We start from the raw sequence: 17,811 nt of genomic DNA, 5'->3' as shown, positions 1-17,811 counted from the left end.
GAACCCTTCTGTTACGGCTCATTTTTCATCAACCTCTGTCTCCACGACTGTCTGACTGAGTGACCGACTGAGGTAAAAACGGGCCCTTTTTTCAATGGGAATGCAAGTCTGACCTGATATTTGACCTCCATTTTTATTTCTTCCATGCCTGTTATTTACTCTCTACCTCTTGTTTGTCACAAAACCAAGAGTGGATAGATTTGAATCTCTGTGAGGCACAACTGATTTTATTTTGGAACACTTACCTCAGTATTTTTAGTCTGAAATAAACAAACAGAAAATGCTGCTTTTTGTCATTTTCATATCAATATGTTTGATGACAAATAAGCTACCTCCAAACCTTATATTCCAGATTAAAACCAGCCCTCTTCCTCTGCATTTGGCAAAGCCTGCACCCCTCCAGCGCGAGGCTCATTTTGGGCCAAATTACTCACTCCAATGTAAGACAGATGACACAACGAATATTGCATTTGAACGTCAAGTCAGCAGTTTGTGTCTGATTCAGACTCATCTGAGGTCATTTTTGTTTGATTTAAGTCAATTAAAGGTTGAAATGATCGCAAAACATATATACATTACATAAACATACACATGGCATGCAAATAACTCATGTTCAGTCCAGCAGTGCAATATAACGTCCCAATCTAACTGAGTATGTATATATATATCTATATATCTATATATCTATAGATAGATAGATAGATAGATAGATAGATAGATAGATAGATAGATAGATAGATAGATAGATAGATAGATAGATAGATAGATAGATAGATAGATAGATAGATAGATAGATAGATATGGGTGTATGTATGAGCAGATATATATGTGGGTATGTATGTGTATATATGTATATATATTTATTTATGTTATTCAAGTCCTTTTTTGGAACCCTGTGTTGGAGAATTGTCCTAATTTGTCGGTCTGATGACAATAAAAAGTCTTGAATCTTGAAACGCAGTGATAGAAAGGCTTCTGACGCACAACATTCCCTAGCAATGACAGGGTGGGGGGAAAAATAATGTATAACATGGAAAATTTATATTAAGAGGAAATGAGGGTAGTCAATACAAAGCGACAAACTAAAACAGTCAAAGAATAAAACCTTCACTCTCCTTTGTTTCCAGAGAAAACTCAAACAGCCAGGCGAGTTGCCCTGACAGCACTTGTGTCTTAAATGATCTTTGTGGAGTATAAAAGGACTTTTAGCTCGTAAATTGCTGTAATTATCAAACATGCCCTTCTCATTTTGCACAGTCAGACTTCGTTGGCAAATTCACCCCAGCAATTAAGGAAAGCTGGAAATGAATGACAAGTAATGGTGTGGCCCACATTACTCAGATGAGGGCAAGCAATCCAGAGACAGAAGGGTGTAATGGTGGGAAATGTGCAACACAGACTGAGAAGAATTACACACTGAGTGGATTATAAACTGTGTTTGCACATTTATTCATAATAATATGGATGTGTTCAAGGCAAATCCTGTTCCTGCTTGTGTGTTTTTCATTCACTATTAGTATTACTAGGTATGAATTGGTTGCCCCCCACACCACCACCACCCTCCAGCTCTTGAAGACTTTGTGCAGTGTTCAGTGTCACTTTGTTGTGGTCCCAGGGAGGAGCATAAAAAGGTGGTGGTGGGGGGGCACGAGATGCAAATGATGGCGTTTCAGAACACTTTGCAGCCAATCATAGACAAATTATGGCTCCGTGAGGATTTTGCTCAACATCTGAAGTGGCTCCTGAAGCATCAAGAGAGGAAAGAAATGTGGAAATGTGGAAAAGTCACTCTATTCTAGTTTTTCCTGCAGCTCTTAATGGCGAGGAACATAATATTAAAACACATTAAAACAAAAACAAAAAAAGATTTTTAAGTGGAAATATAAGCTGTGTGTGTTTAATCAGCACAAAGGGATTCAGTCAGTGATGAGATATTTGTGAACTTTGTAGACAGATTTCTTTGGCAATATTTCACATTTAACAAAATTTTCACTTTCATAGTTCAAATAGAAAGAAAAGAGAAGAACATGCTTGATTCCGATGCGCCCTGGGTCTCTGTGACTACCTATGCCTTTTTTAGCAACAGAGAAATGGCGCCTCTATGTGGCCACGTTTTAGTACTGTACTTTTTAATACAACAAACGTGGACTGAAGTAGGACAGCAAAATTGTTCCATGCCCATTATTTTATTTTTTTTTTTTTTAAATCAGGAAAGGATTCAGCAGTTAAGCACATTTTAGGTTTAAAATGAGCACATTTCCCCACCTAAAACCAAACAGGACATTGTGGCTATTCTTTCTCTATAAAAGGTGAGAAAGAAGCCGGGAAAGGATTTCTTTTATTATTATGAAAATTATATTGTCTGGAATTATTAAGACGTAAAAGAAAAAATAAAACTTGTTTTAACGTCTCTTTTTTTAAATTAAATTATATGACTTATTATTGTAGTTAAAATAAGAGCGTACATTAGAGGTGGGCGTATCATTATCATTAAATATCGATACCAGTGTCGATATTGGTACTAGATTTGACTGATAGTAGCACAACAGGATGTGGGTTTCTAAGTTCAGTATGTAGCCCACTGAATTCTGTTAATGCTTTTTTTTTCTTAACCTTTTTGTGTTGACTGTTTCAAAATACATGAAAATTTGATACCTTGAAATTTTGAGTTATTAAGTGTTTTTTTTTTTTTTTTTTAGATAATATCCCACAATGTTGACTTAAGACAAAAATAAATAAATAATTAAATAAAAAATAATAATCTGTGGTGAAAACACGCCTTCATACATAGTTTAATGGGAGACAATAAAAAAAAACTTTTAGAGTAAGTAATAAAAATGTTACGTATTCACCCGTTGCTTTCCGAGATACACAAACCAACTGATGAGGTCATAGTTCGTGTGAGTGGTGAAGGCTAACCTAACCTAACGGTCGGAGGGGAGCAATGAAGCTGTGTAACAACCATTAGCCAAATCGTGAATAGGCCACCGTTAATCAGAGCAGTAACGTGCATTTATCTTTTTAGCTTCAGAATAATATGGCTATGGAAGCGGAGAGCCAAAAGGTGAGTGCACTGCCAAGTTTGCCCTTGCCGCTTTGCGAGCAATTATTTTAGCTAACAGCTAACGGAGCTAAGGTAAGTAAGTAATGCTGGGTTATGTTATGTGATATAAACTTTATCACAGTTAGTTTTCGATACTTTTGAGCTACTTTATTTCCAATAAATTGTTGGTTATAATCTTAGTTTACGTGAAAAATACATTAAGAAAAATGCTAATTAACTTGGAATTAACTTGTGCAATATATATAACTTGGCAACATGCTAGCTAAATAGGTTAGTTCAAAGTAGCTAAGACGTTAACTACACTTTAATGGGGCATGCTGTTTACACGATTTAAACCATTTTTACCTGAGAAATATTAATGCTCGTTGAAGATAATTTTAAAAAGTTCGTGTTGTTTGAGTAACTTTTTTTTTCTCAATTTGCACACAATCCTTTAAACTATAGGGAAATATACTGATTAAGTTAATTGCTAATCATTTTTCACTGTGTTGTATCTTCCTGACAATTTTTCTCCATATTCTTTGGACATTTGAAGTGAATCTTTAAAGGAATTGAATTGTTACCCAGCCCAGAGGCTGTTTCTTGTGTATAAAGGTTGAAGGTACATCTACTTTGGTTTAAGAACCTGCTGTTTAATTATTTATTTTGTTAGTTTTGATTAAATCAAATCAAATCAAATCACTTTTTATTGTCACATCACATGTGCAGGCACACTGGCACAGCACATGCGAGTGAAATTCTTGTGTGCGAGCCCCACAAGCAACAGAGATGTGCAAACACAACAACACAAACGAGCAAAATACAAGAATGGCCAACCTGAAACTAATAAATATATGTACAATATATAATAGTGTATGCATTTCTGGATGTGTATACTAAATATTTTCCTACGTGTGTGTGTGTGTGTGTGTATACACATTTTTACAAATTAAATAGTAAAAAAAATAAAATAAAATAATAATAATAATAATAATAAAATATATAAAATATACAGAGTTGAATATGTGCAAAACAAGTGGCATTTATATACAGTGTGGAGTGCATAATGTTGAAGTTCCAGTAGTGAAGCTGAGGTGTCTATGACGTGTTCAGCAGTCTGATGGCCTGATGGAAAAAGCTGTCTCTCAGTCTGCTGGTACGGGACCGGATGCTGCAGAACCTCCTTCCTGATGGAAGCAGTCTGAACAGTTTATGGCTGGGGTGACTGGAGTCCTTGATGATCCTCCCCGCTTTCCTCAGGCACCGCTTCCTGTAGATGTCTTGGAGGGAGGGAAGCTCACCTCCAATTATCCGTTCAGAGCACCGCACTACTCGCTGGAGAGCTTTGCAGTTGTAGGCGGTGCTGTTGCCATACCAGGTGGTGATGCATCCAGTGAGGATGCTCTCAATGGCACAGTGATAGAAGGTCCTGAGGATGCGGGGGCTCATGCCGAATCTTTTCAGTCTCCTGAGAAAGAAGAGGCGCTGCTGCGCCTTCTTCACTGTTTTGTTTGTGTGTACTGACCACGTAAGATCCTCAGCCAGGTGTACGCCAAGGAACCGGAAGCTGCTCACTCTCTCCACAGCAGCGCCGTTGATGGTGATGGGGGTGTGTACTTCTCTGCACCTCCGGAAGTCCACTATCAACTCCTTTGTCTTTGCGACGTTGAGGGTGAGATGGTTGTCTTGACACCAGTGGGTCAGGGCGCTGACCTCCTCCCTGTAAGCCGTCTCATCACCGTTGGTGATAAGACCCACCACTGTAGTGTCGTCCGCAAACTTCACAATGATGTTGGAGTTGTCAGTGGCTGTGCAGTCGTAGGTGTAGAGTGAGTACAGGAAAGGGCTCAGTACACACCCCTGTGGAGCACCAGTGTTCAGTGTGATGGGGGATGAGGTGATGCTGCCCAGTCTGACCACCTGGCGTCTGTCAGACAGGAAGCTAAGGATCCAGCTGCAGAGGGAGCTGCTCAGTCCTAGATCCTGCAGTTTCCTGTCCAGCTTCGAGGGAACGATGGTATTGAATGCTGAGCTGTAATCTACAAACAGCATTCTCATATACGTGTCTCTCTTCTCCAGGTGTGACAGGGCAGTGTGTAGTGTCAGGGCTATGGCATCATCAGTGGACCTGTTGTGGCGGTATGCAAACTGTAGAGGGTCCAGTGAGTCGGGTAGTGCAGAGCAGATGAAGTCCCTGACCAGCTTCTCGAAGCATTTGCTTACGATGGGGGTCAGGGCTACAGGTCGCCAGTCGTTCAATGAGGAGATGGTGGAGGATTTGGGTACAGGGACGATGGTGGCCATTTTGAAGCAGGCTGGGACTACAGACAGAGAGAGGGAAAGGTTGAAGATGTGCGTGAACACTCCAGCCAGCTGAGCCGCGCATGACCTGAGGACGCGGCCGGGAATCCCGTCCGGACCAGTAGCTTTGCGTGCGTTCACCTTCCTGAAGCACTTCCGCACATCCTCCTCAGACACAGTGTGCGCACTGACGTCATCCGCGGTGCGCACACTGTCCGGTCTCATGGTGTTCGCTGTGTCGAATCTAGCGTAGAATACGTTTAGATCCTCACACAGAGAGGCCGTGGTCTGCGGTGTGCTGGTTTTCCAGCACACCACTTAATCCAGCTGGATTAAGTGTTAAGTTTTAGAGCAGAATTTCCTTGTGAACATGGCTACATTCATTTTACGAGTCAGGTTGTGTAAATAGAAGTGGGATTCATAATCTCTGGCCACTTTAAGTAAAGCTAGTTACCTATTCCTTAAGACACATATGTAATCAGCCAATCACAGAGCAAGTAAGTGACTCAAAGTCACTGAACAAGTAATCCTGCTGCTGCACCTCTTGGTCTCAGTGTGTCAGAAACTGCTAATCTTCTGGGATTTTCCCACAAAACCATGTTTAGGATTTAGAGAAAATGGTCTGGAAAAGATAAAATATTCTGTGAGGGGGAATCTGAGTGAAAATGCCTTTTTGAGGTGAGGGGACATAGGAGAATGAGCAGACTGCTTTGAGCCGAGAGAAGGCAACAGTAACTCAAATAAACACTCGTTATAAGCAAAGTATACAGAAGATCAGCTCTGAAGGAGCACCACTTTGAGCCTTAAAGCAGATGAGGTTCAGAAGCAGAAGACCACACACGGTGACACTCTTGTCTGCTGAGAACAGGAAGCTGAGGTTGCAGTGTGCAGGGGCTCAAGAAAACTGGAAAACCTTTGCCTGGGCTGAGGACTGTCCCAATGCCTTTCTCTTGACACTTCAGGTCCCTTAGTACCAGGTGACCATTGTTTAAACACCACAGCCTAGGGCTGCTCAATTAATCGAATTTTAATCACGATTACGATCTGGGCTTTCAACGATCATTAAAAATGACTGAGCCGATTATTAGCCCCTCCCTCATTTATCCGCGACACCTTAAAGGCCGGTCCGTGAAAATATTGTCGGGCATAAACCGGTCCGTGGCGCAAAAAAGGTTGGAGACCGCTGATTAAGAGGACCCGAGGGAAGCTCAGAAAGCTAAGCAGAAGTTATTTGGAGAGTGACTGCCGTTGGTTGAAAAGAGTTAAAAAAAAAAAAAAACTTCAGTGGTGTTGCACACTATTTTATATTATTTTTTTAAAGTCATTGTTAACCCTTTAAAGCCGGTCAGAGCAGCACGCTCCGTTTTGCGTAACTATTTTTAAATCCCTGTAGAACCTGAACCGTGTAAGCTAGCGCAATAATTTGTTTTGCATATGAAACCGGAGTTGTACTTACATCTGATGCCATCAGCTTGTCCTCGGTCACGGTTTCGTTCCACATATAGCTTTGCAAAAACTGCATAAAAAGCGCTTGCAGGAACAAAAGCATAATATTCCAGAAACACGCTTTGCCGTTCCTATCAGCTGTTCGTAACACTTCCCACAGTGAAATGATGCACATGCTGTTTTCTTTGCAAATTTGCATCATAGGATTGTTTTTTGTTTTTCCTGCAGTATATAAAAATTGCTGTATCTCCAAAATAAAACTATGAAGACACTCAAAATAAATTTCCTGTGGTGGGAAACTATTTTTTGCAACTTTATTGTATTTAAAGTTTTGAGGGATAAACCTCTTAAATTTCTCCAAGTAGAAATATATGTAAACAAAACAAAAGCGATTTTCAATTTTTTTTGTAGTTTATTGCACTTTTTTGCAATTTATGTAATTACTATGCACTTAATGCATACATATTATTAAAATATGGGCTATAACAGTTGTATTGATGTATAGCAACTTGAAATGCTCCCACAAATGGCACTACAGCATGTAAAAAAAATAAATAAAAATAATATAAGCTCTGGTGGACTTGGTTCTATAGTAGGTCTTAAAGGGTTAAATAAATATCGTCAAATAATCGTGATCTCAATTTCAGTGAAAATAATCGTGATTATCATTTTTGCCATAATCGAGCAGCCCTACCACAGCCTGCCTGACTCAATACTATAATGATCTCCACACTCACCATATCTCAATCTAAAAGAGCATCTTTGGGATGTTGTGGAATGAGAGAATCACATCATGGATGTGTGTGATGCTGTCATGTCAATATGGACCATAACCTCTGAGGAGTGTTTCCAGCACTTTGTCGAATCTGTGCCATGAATGCAAAAAGGGGCCCAACCCAGTACTGGCAAGGTGTACCTAATAAACTGTCCAGTAAGTGTAGCACTTAAGTTTTAATACTCATAATCTTGACTACTTTCTGGGAAAGAAATTAAAAAATCAGGCCAACCTCATTACGTGTAAAGCTTCTTACTGGCCCAGAGTAAGACCAGTACACGCTGTCTTTGGGCCTGAGTGAACAGAGATATGTATTTTCCACTTTACATTTGCACAATAATGTACACATAAATACAGAAATGTTGGTAGGAGAAATAAAATAATTGCTCTTGGCTTGAAAGCTGGACATGAAACTTTTCACACAAAATTATATTTGGTGTTTGTTTTTTTCCCAGAGCGGGGGCAGTTCCTCCCTAAGTGATGTGCTACTTCCAGATGATTATGCTGACAGCCTGACAGACCACAGCACCACCTTTGGCAACGTGATCCCTAACAGGATTTTTGTTGGGGGACTTGACTACAGGGTGAGGGCTGCTGAAATAATGTAGAGCAAATGATTCAGACCATGATTTAAAAGCTCTTTTGCAATGATGAACCAAACTAATGTGTTTCAAGGTCAATGAGCGTGACCTGCGGCACATTTTTTCTCAACACGGCACAGTGAAAGAGGTGAAGATTGTCTTAGATCATTCAGGAGTGTCGAGGGGGTGAGTTCATTGTCTTTTTCCTCTCATACACAGAGTGCGACTGAATGATAAAGTATGCACAGCTGATTTTCTCAGCTTTGACTTTAAGAGTTATAAGCGTTATTTACACATTTACTGTCACAGTAAAACACGCTCTGCCTTTTGTTTTTTAACAGATATGGGTTTGTTACATTTGAAACCCAAGAAGATGCTCTGAAAATCATCAACAATGTAAGTAGTTTAGTGTCTTGCTTTGGAATATTTCATGCATATAATCATGCAAGTAATCTGACTAGAATTTGTTGTCTGTACGTTTGTTTATGTGCTGTTACAGACTAATGGAGTCACTTTCAAAGACAAGAAACTCAGTGTTGGTCCGGCTTTTCGAAAGCATCAACCTTCAAGTCAAAGTAGGTTGACGGTCCAGTAGTGCAGGTGTTTGAACATGTAGATTAATTGTTATCAGCAGTTCTAAAATAATTGTGATAACTGGAGTACTAAATTTCAGGCTTACGGTCGGTCCAGCTTTTACAGGCACATTTCTTGTGATGGCTAAAGACACCAGATCATGGTTCTGTGGTTTCATTCTTTTCTCAGCAAAGAGCACCTCTACAGCCAGCCTTGAACCTGCCATGTCTCAGCAAACATCCTATGGGACCTTCTACCTGACCACATCCACAGGCTCTCCCTACACTTACCATAATGGAGTTGCCTACTTCCACTGCTCCAACATAAATACTCCTTCCTACCAGTGGCTTGTAAGTGCTCATATAACACCCATTTAACACTTTCAGTACTATGCAGAAGGCTTGATTTTATGCTCAGTTTGCCTCAGCTGGTAGTAGTTTGTGGTGTAGCTCCCTCTAGTGGACAAACTAAGCAATGCAAAACTAACAACATAATAACATACACCACCACCACCCTAATCAGCTGTTATAAATGCCAATTTGGTTTTAACCAGTTTATCCAAGGGAGCTGGTCTAATAAGAGCTCATGCGTTTGTGGTGTCTTTTCTAAAAGAGACAAATTTATACCCACAAAGACCAAACTTGCATCTCCAGTTATAGTTGCAGTAACGCAGATGAATCAGAAGCTCTTTTCTAACTTTAAATATTTGCATGATTGATGACTTTCTTCCAGCCGCCATCTTCGCCAATGGGCCCCCATCCTTATCAGCCTGTGTATGAGCAACTATCCAGTCACCACTACCAGGTCAGCTCAGCCTTTCAGGGATCCAATCATTTCTCCCATTGGTGCCATTTAACAAGCACAGCAAGTTATTTAACAGCAAACTTTCTTTCTGCCTACTCTCACTGCAGTGCATGCCAAACCAGTATCAGTGGAATACACCCCAGGTAGGCAAAATGCAGCTTGACTTTAGCTTCAGTTCAGGAGCGTTTGGCCAGTTTTGACCTGTTCTTGATGTCTGTTCTCCAGTGGCAGATGCCATCCTATGCAGTCTTGTACCCCCAGCAGTCACAATATGTTTACCTGCCTGCTGATGGAGTTTCTGTTCAGCCACCTGTGTTGTTCATGGAGGACTCCACAGTGGAGGTGCAGATTCATCAAGGAAGACCAAAATGTTGCACATTTATTTAACTGTATCTATTCCCTTGAGTATGTTTTATTTTGTTAGATAAGACATGATACATGACTGTAAAATGCCTTCGATCTTTCTGCTATATTTGTAGCTTGTGTGCAAAATGAAGTAACGTACCATATTATAATTCTGTCATGACTATTGAGGAAACATGCTGTTCAGGAGGCACTTACTCTGTCCTTTTCTTCTACGCTTGCAGTTTCTTGAGCCAACAGTGCAGCATGTTTACCCAGTGTATCCTCAGAGAGCAGAAGAAATGGCACCTGCTGTTCTGCAGCATGACCCTGGAAAGGTAAGAAATGGATATCCCTCCTGTAAGCCAGCTCATAAATAAAAGGTCCTCGCAGCAGGTGGGTAGAGCGTCTGTGCTCTCGTTGACATCATAAAGAGCCAAGAGGCAAAAAAACCCCTGCACAACCAGTATTTAGACCAGTCTGAAGCCTTAGCATCTGGTTCAGAGGGTTTAACTTGTATACTAACATGATTATTTTAAACTTTGGCCATGTTTAATGTGAACATCCATCATTACAGCAAATTATATATGACAGTAAGTAAAGAAAATAATAATAGGTCTCTGTGTCTGAGTAGGGGAGGGCTCAGGTGCAGGTGATAAGTAAGAGTGTCTTTATAGCTAGCACTCTTATATATCACCAGATTGCTTTCTCTGTATGGTGTTTCTTGGATGGTCCCAAGTTATAAAGATGCCAAAGTAAGAGTACAAGTTAGATAGATGGAGTCTAAATGAGGAAATTATTTTCTTGCACACCCAGTGTCAGACTGTACCACTGCTTCTCCTCTGACTCTGTCATGGTTAGTGTAATAGTGTTCACTGAGTCATAGTGTGTTATTTTTATTTTTTTTCCTCCCTCTGCAGAATCTAAAGTTTTCACCCTCGTGGGTCCATCACAAGCCAAGACACCGCCGCCACATCCACCACAAGGAATACCACCATCTGCCAGAATCAATAGAGCCTCCAGACGCCTCCATGTTTCACACTCCCCAAATGTCAAATGTAGGCTAAATCCACCGAGGGCTTTACAAGAGAAACGAGTTACACATCTAATTTTAGTCACTTCCTTTTTGCCCTATGGGTAGCTGATAAACCTCAGCCTTACAACACAATAAAGGTAAGCTTTCATCTAGTTGTGCAGTCAGATGACTGAGATTTACTGTTACAGTGGGGTTCTTTTCTTACGCTGTATTGTTTGTTGTTGTTTTTTTTTTTTTTACATTTAGGCACAAATAGTAGCAGTGGTGAAGTATCCCAGTAACAAGTATTTACTTTAGTGTGAAAACACATAAGTATTCATAGCATATCTTGACTTGATCAAAATAAAAGCTGAAGATGTTCATGTGCAGTAATAAGTTGTACCCTCAAGATTACAGTCATTACAGTCCAGTCATGACCTTCATGGACTGAAATTTGGACATCAACTTAAATATGAATTATATCAAATCTAACAGTCAATTTTATAGTAATTTGTTCAATTCCAGCTATTTGTGCTTAGTCATTTAAAATAGACAAATTAGTTTTTATACATTTAAAATTGTCTGTGTGGTTTTATGACGTTGCTGATCGTCTTTGTTCATTTTCTTTGCTTTTGTTCTGTATTTTGCTTGAGGTTTTCAAGCTTAAAGCAAACTGTAAAACTGAGAAATAATAAAAAAAAATAGCTCTGTAATGTCACATGACCACCAAAGCTTGTTTTGTTCTCACATAATTTTAAGTTCTTCAGTGGTAATAAATGTTTCCTGTGGTGTAGTCGCCATGTTGTTTCCATTTGTAGGCAGCGATTCTGAAGTGGTGCCTGAAAGGATGGAAAATGGGAATATTTAACAGTTTAAAATAACAGCATGTTTTAAATGTGCAGATTTAAAGTAAATGGGTCAAAAAATCAAGTAAAGCCAGACTGATTTATCGGTAGATTAATGTTATTGGCTTGTAATCGCTATTTGCATATATGTATCTGTGTCAGGATTTAGAACAGCCAATAAGTGAAAATGATAAAAGTAAAGAAGAGATTGGGGGGGGGGGGGGGGAAACACCCTTCAACTGTGTTATCATTGCTGACATTGCACAGTTTGTCCACAAGAGGGCACTCTGTAACTTCCCTGTTTGCCACAAACAAAACAACCAGTTGCTCCAAGCAGTCAGGCAAAGTGTACTTAAAGTGTAAATAAACAACTACACATAACAAATGTGGGACATGTTTTTTATATTTTAAGAAGCAAGAAGAAAAAATATCAGACAAAGTTTCAGATTATCTGGTCTTAAAAATCCTTTATTGGGTCTGTGATTTGAAATGTACAATATCAAATTAAAATGTTTTGAAGTTGTAGATGACTTAATATTAATTTTCCATTTCTAAAGCAATGATCACAGTGCAAAGGATTTGTGCCTTCTAGAGCAAATCTTTCAAATTGAGTGTGTAACACAGGATTTGCATTATGAATATGAAATCTGCATACATCAGTTTAGCACAGATGGGATGAATATAGTTTTTTAAATGCTCGGAAGGATTTGTAAACTCTAGACATTATATGTGTGGCCACCGTATGGGATAATTGCAGCTGAATAATGGAGCAGTCTGGCACTGATGAATCAGGGATTTTATGTGTATGAATGGGATAAAGGCCTTGGCAGAGTGGCAAAGCCAACAAAATGCCAGCTTATTAGAATAACAAGAGATGGAGTCTCGTGACCTTAGGTTGAAGTTTTTAAAAAAAAAAAAAAAAAGTTGTGTGTCTATGCATAAGTAGCATTATACTGTTTTTATGTCATTTTCAGAGTTTTTCCAGTTTTCAAGATCTGCTTTACCTGCTGTAAAACTGAAAGTAAGCTTTCACATATGTGTAATACACATATTACAACACATTAAAATAGATTCTGTGACCCAGAAGTGGCAAACAGCATCATATTTAAGGTCTCCTGTTCAAGCTTAGTGTAAGGGAGCAAACTACACTACACAGTCTCCCAGGCTCTTAATCAATAATTATTATTTTTTTAACTGCTTCATACTTTATAATGTCACTTTTAGGCCTTACATGGACAATAGTGAAATTGGCATACTGAAGCTTTGGCTTGGATTTCCCTCCATTATATAGATAAACAAACAATGTAAACAAACTGTTGTCAATACTGTGTATCATGTGTATATACAATGCTGTAATCTTTATTAATAATATCAACTGACAAATAATACTGGATGAATAACAGGTTTACATGAAAAAAATGTCAAATGTCAATAGAAAATACAGGCAGTAATGTAAATTTCTGCTTTACTGAAGTTTTCTTTCTAAAGCTGCCCCAACACGAACCATTTCATGGAAACAGAGTGGGACCCATACCATAAAAATGCTAGGATTTGGATTTAGTGTTTCTGTTATCATCACGTACAGGCATGCGTTATCATAGGCCCTAAATGGGGGTGTACACGGCAGCGCTTACTTTGCGAAGCCTCCATTCAAAAACCCACAGTAAACATCAGCAAACCTAAAAATTGAATAATTAATTCAACAACAGTGTAGCCTGTTTCCATAAATGATTGAAATATATGCAAAGATGACATAATGTCCAAGCTAAACACTATACTTGGGCACTGTAGCAATGCTGATGTCAATACAAACACAAATACTGATGTTCACAATTTCAGTAGAGGCTTTAGTGTATCTATATTTGCTATTTAGCTCTAACATTTGTTACATTACACTCAGGGCCACAGCAGTTCTGTGATTATGGCTAGATAAAAAAAAAAATCAATTAAAAAACGGTAAAGGTAGATTTAATTATCCCTTAAACAAGTTTATGACAAGATTTAATCATTTTTCGTTGTAGAAATTATTGATTATCCAAAACAGCCTGAGGTACAAACAAAAAACTGTAGCCTTCAGCCCCTCAAAGCCGTCCAGGATCCCTGAATGACAAAATTCAGGAAAAATACTTGCTCCGACCCTGGCATTTGTACAGTTAGGAATCTATTTGAATGAGAAGGACGCAGTTGTTTTGCACATAATGTGATCACTGACCCGTGGGGCACTAGCAAACTATGGTGTTTTGATCAATAGTGATGAACGTGTGAAAAGTGGACAACAATAACTCATCATCACACTGCAGTGCGTCGCTATACATAACCAGATTTGTTTTATAAAACCTATTTGGATGACAATACTTTATGCTGTGCCATCACACAGCTACTTTATATAAAAGGACAGCAGCACAGAGGGCATCTATTGAGCATCAGTCGGGCCCCCACTAAAATAACAATGGGAAAGGTAAGTTTATTATGTTACTGAAAATACAGAATTAAAAACCAAAGCAAAACATTAACCTTGAGCTAGGAGCTTGAATGAAAAAGGAGCTAAAAATTTGCGAATGCTGTGAAATACATTTGCAGATCATATTCTACGAGGACAGAAATTTCCAGGGTCGGCACCATGAGTGCATGAGCGACTGTGCTGACCTGCACCCCTATTTCAACCGCTGCAACTCCATCCGGGTGGAGAGCGGCTGTTTCATGGTTTATGACAGACCTCACTATCTTGGCCACCAGTACTTCCTGCGCAGGGGGGAGTACTCCGACAACCAGCGCATGATCGGAATCAATGACTGCATTCGCTCCTGTCGCATGATTCCCATGGTAAGCATAAGATTGTATTAAAGATGCAATGAGTTAATATTATTTAGAAGTGGGCATATTGAATTGTTGAATTATTGGAGTACAAAGCAAGGTCAAAGAAAGAAGACATGTATGTGCTCAATAAATTATTAATAAAACTCAAAGTAACAAAATGAAGAAGCTAAAGTAAAATAAAGGCTGACTTGGATCAACAGGTAGAAACTCTAACACAAACTTTGTAAAGGAACTGTCATTATTATTAGACAACTTGGAATAAAATTGATATAAATTTAGTTTGGGGGAACATTTCAGAATATAAATCCTTGACAGCTAATGTTTGACCAAAACCTTCATCATATTTGGTTCCCCACATCCAGTTGGCTCAGATGCTGGGACCATCTGGTCGTCCCTGCTCCACAAAAGAAACATAAACTGAAGAAGAACTTTTTGGTTAAGGATGTTTTTCCATTAGATTGTCTTAGATGGACTGTTTTACTCTTCCATAGTGTCTGACTAATAAACATTGTTCTGCAGCACCGGGGCTCCTACAAAATCAAGTTGTATGAGCGTCCAGATATGGCCGGCCAAATGCAGGAGGTGAGCGACGATTGCCCCAACGTCCAGGACCGCTTCCGTATGTCTGACATTAACTCGTGCAATGTGGTAGACGGCCACTGGCTGCTGTACGACCAGCCCAACTACAGGGGGAGGACCTACTACCTGAGACCTGGCGAATACCGCAGATACAGTGACTGGGGCGGTGCGAGTCCAAGGATCGGCTCTCTCAGGCGAATCACCGACTTTAATTAAAACCTTCTGAACCTTGTTCCTTTGTCTCTTCTCAATAAATATGCTGGGCTTAAACTGCTTGTGTTTATGTCTTTATCCAAAAGAAGACAGCCTTGATGTTTAAACATTTTTTTGCTGTAACATTTAAACTTCTTGTAAAACAATAGTTTGTTAGACAAGAAATGTTTGTGTTGACTTAGACCATTTCATGCCGCTTTCTTCAGAGGTAACGAGAAGCAATCAGTCCTTAAATATTCCAGACGACTCTAAAAAGTTTAAGCAACCAGGAAAAAAACAAACAAAAAGCAGCTGACACCACTCTGGTCTTTTGTTTGGTTTATTGGTAGTACTTTTTAAAATATTTCACATGAAATATCTCACATCGGCATTCTCACATAATGATGCGTCTGATGGATCCAACCCTGGGACTCATGCCTCCCCACTCATGAAACCTCCTGTATTCACCAGGATGTATCAGGTACTGCCGTCCCCTGTAGTGAGGATGCTCGTAGAAGATCCAGTAGCCATCCATTACGTTGCAGGAGTAGATGTCATTGAAATGGAAGCGTTCATACAGGGAGGGGCAGTCATCTGTCAGCTCCATCATCTGTCCTCCAAGTTCTGGGCGCTCGTAGATCATCAGTCTGTGAGTGCCTTGGTGCTGCAGAAATGATGATTACAATCATCAGTGTAGATCAGTGAAACCTTTAATACAAAAATGCCCAACTGAGACTTACCATAGGGATCATACGGCAGGATCTCACGCAGTCGTTGAATCCCATCCAGCGCTGGTAGTCTGGATATTCGCCCTTCCTCAGGAAGTACTGGTAGCCCATGTAGTTGGGTCTCTCATAGACCATCCAGTTACCACTGTCCACTCTGATGGAGTTGCAGCGACTAAAGTGGGAATGTAGGTCAGCGCACTCGCTGCTGCACTCATAAGAGCGACCATCGAAGTTCCTGTCCTCGTAGAAAATGATCTGAAAGAAGTTTATTCAGGGATTTTCGGTAAATTGGATGCATGCTTGATTAAATGAAAGACATTTTGCTAAAAATACCACACGTGAAGTGGTTCTGCATCACTGGTTTTCGATGAATAGTCCATGCAGGTATGCAGAAGCACAAAAGGAACAGGATTTTTTTTTTTTAAAAAGGTATCCTTACCTTACCCATTGTGTCGGCTAACTTTTGTCACACTGTAGCAGCAGCCGTGGGCTCCAGGCTGCCTTTATAACCCATGGATGACCTGTGTCATTGTGATTGAGAACAATGACTGGGCTGGTCAGCTTTTTCACACAGAACATATTTTTTTCTTGTGCTTTGTTTGGTGAGGTCTGCAGTGCAAATCAGCTGTTTTTTTTTCTGAGCCGAAGCTGCCCCTTGCATTTGTTTAATGGCCTACACATAAAATCCACAACTAAACTAAAAATACCAACAACTATTGTCAACAAATCCCTAAACATATACAGTATTTACACTGGAATGGTGAAAGATGGTATATAGACATATCACCAAATTACATTCACGTGTGTTAGGGTACACATTTTACACATTGCGTATAATTAAATGTATTAATGTTAATGCTAATAGCAAAGATGATGCATTTGTAAAAGTGATAAAAGCTGCAGTGAACATCTTTCACATGGTACTGCTTTCAGCTGCCACTGCTGCACCCTTGTGCAAAGTGGCAGCAGCCTTTTATAGGTCCAACAATTCAACCACTTTTTTTATGTCAGCAAACAAGTTGTTTTAAATAACCTCTTGTCTGTTGTGCTTTTGTTTGGTTCTTATCAGCTTTTTCTGATATGATGTTTAATACACTCTGTGATTATTTAATGCAATGGAGATACAGCAAGTATAACGTGCTATTATTAATGCATCAATACATTTCAATCTGTATTGTTAGGATTATTTGATTTCTTTGCTTGTCATATGACAATTAAATCATTACTAATTTATTTACATATGAATCAGTGTCGATACTGTGGATTAGGAGCATCGTGTCAAAGTAGTATTGCCTAATTTAAAGCATGATTATAGTCTTAATCATGATTATAGTCATCTATAAATATATATATGGTGTACAGCATGCATTTTAACTGCAAGAGGCTTATTGTGACATTGTAATTATTCATATCTCAGAACCTTGCAAAGTTGTAAAGTCTATAAAACATATTTCTGTAAAGTTTTATTGCAGTAAAAACCCACATTTGCCAGAAGTGCAACACTTGATCTTTTTCATACAGGGGTTAGCTTGTTCAGGCAGTTTGTTTTACTATACTAATATTACTGGTGTAACTTAGTCAGTGAACAATGGGTCTATCAGAGTTCAACCCTTATAAAATACTTTCCCTTCTATCAAACAAAAACTTAAGGACATTAAGAAGAACCATTCATGTAATCCTAATACAGTTATCCAGTATAGTGAAAACTGAAAAATAGATGATAGATGGTTAATAAAGTAGGGAATGTAAGTATTGTATGTAAAGTTGTAT

The 17,811-nt window shown here is 39.2% G+C and overlaps 3 protein-coding genes across 5 annotated transcripts; 2 read left to right on the top strand and 1 right to left on the bottom strand.

Moving 5' to 3' along the window:
* The first annotated feature begins 2,852 nt into the window (after window positions 1-2,852).
* Window positions 2,853-11,676, top strand: LOC113016001 (protein boule-like). 3 transcript variants are annotated; one of them, XR_003271182.1, is made up of 12 exons: window positions 2,853-3,064; window positions 8,021-8,149; window positions 8,241-8,332; window positions 8,488-8,542; window positions 8,646-8,721; window positions 8,909-9,069; window positions 9,452-9,523; window positions 9,631-9,666; window positions 9,749-9,865; window positions 10,111-10,203; window positions 10,786-11,038; window positions 11,148-11,676. XR_003271182.1 is itself a non-coding variant. In XM_026158439.1 (11 exons), exons 1-11 carry the CDS (start codon window positions 3,038-3,040, stop codon window positions 10,930-10,932), a joined length of 1,005 nt encoding a protein of 334 aa, XP_026014224.1. In that variant the 5' UTR covers window positions 2,853-3,037; the 3' UTR covers window positions 10,933-11,676. The 3 variants fall into 3 exon arrangements, 2 of the variants coding, with proteins under 2 accessions (XP_026014224.1, XP_026014225.1); XM_026158439.1 differs by having other exon boundaries at window positions 10,786-11,676; XM_026158440.1 differs by lacking the exon at window positions 9,749-9,865 and having other exon boundaries at window positions 10,786-11,676.
* Window positions 11,677-14,101: 2,425 nt separating this feature from the next.
* LOC113016020 (gamma-crystallin M2-like) lies at window positions 14,102-15,391 on the top strand. The gene is made up of 3 exons (XM_026158464.1): window positions 14,102-14,183; window positions 14,306-14,548; window positions 15,062-15,391. Exons 1-3 carry the CDS (start codon window positions 14,175-14,177, stop codon window positions 15,335-15,337), a joined length of 528 nt encoding a protein of 175 aa, XP_026014249.1. The 5' UTR covers window positions 14,102-14,174; the 3' UTR covers window positions 15,338-15,391.
* A 246-nt stretch (window positions 15,392-15,637) lies between these two features.
* LOC113016017 (gamma-crystallin M2-like) lies at window positions 15,638-16,543 on the bottom strand. The gene is made up of 3 exons (XM_026158461.1): window positions 16,481-16,543; window positions 16,054-16,296; window positions 15,638-15,977 (listed from the first exon to the last, which is right to left on the bottom strand). Exons 1-3 carry the CDS (start codon window positions 16,487-16,489, stop codon window positions 15,708-15,710), a joined length of 522 nt encoding a protein of 173 aa, XP_026014246.1. The 5' UTR covers window positions 16,490-16,543; the 3' UTR covers window positions 15,638-15,707.
* Window positions 16,544-17,811: the final 1,268 nt, after the last annotated feature.

Source organism: Astatotilapia calliptera, chromosome 23, assembly GCF_900246225.1.
Source record: "Astatotilapia calliptera chromosome 23, fAstCal1.2, whole genome shotgun sequence".
Classification (NCBI taxonomy): Eukaryota; Metazoa; Chordata; class Actinopteri; order Cichliformes; family Cichlidae; genus Astatotilapia; species Astatotilapia calliptera.
The sequence above is the reverse complement of the archived record's forward strand: the minus strand, read 5'-3'. Positions and strand labels throughout refer to the sequence as shown.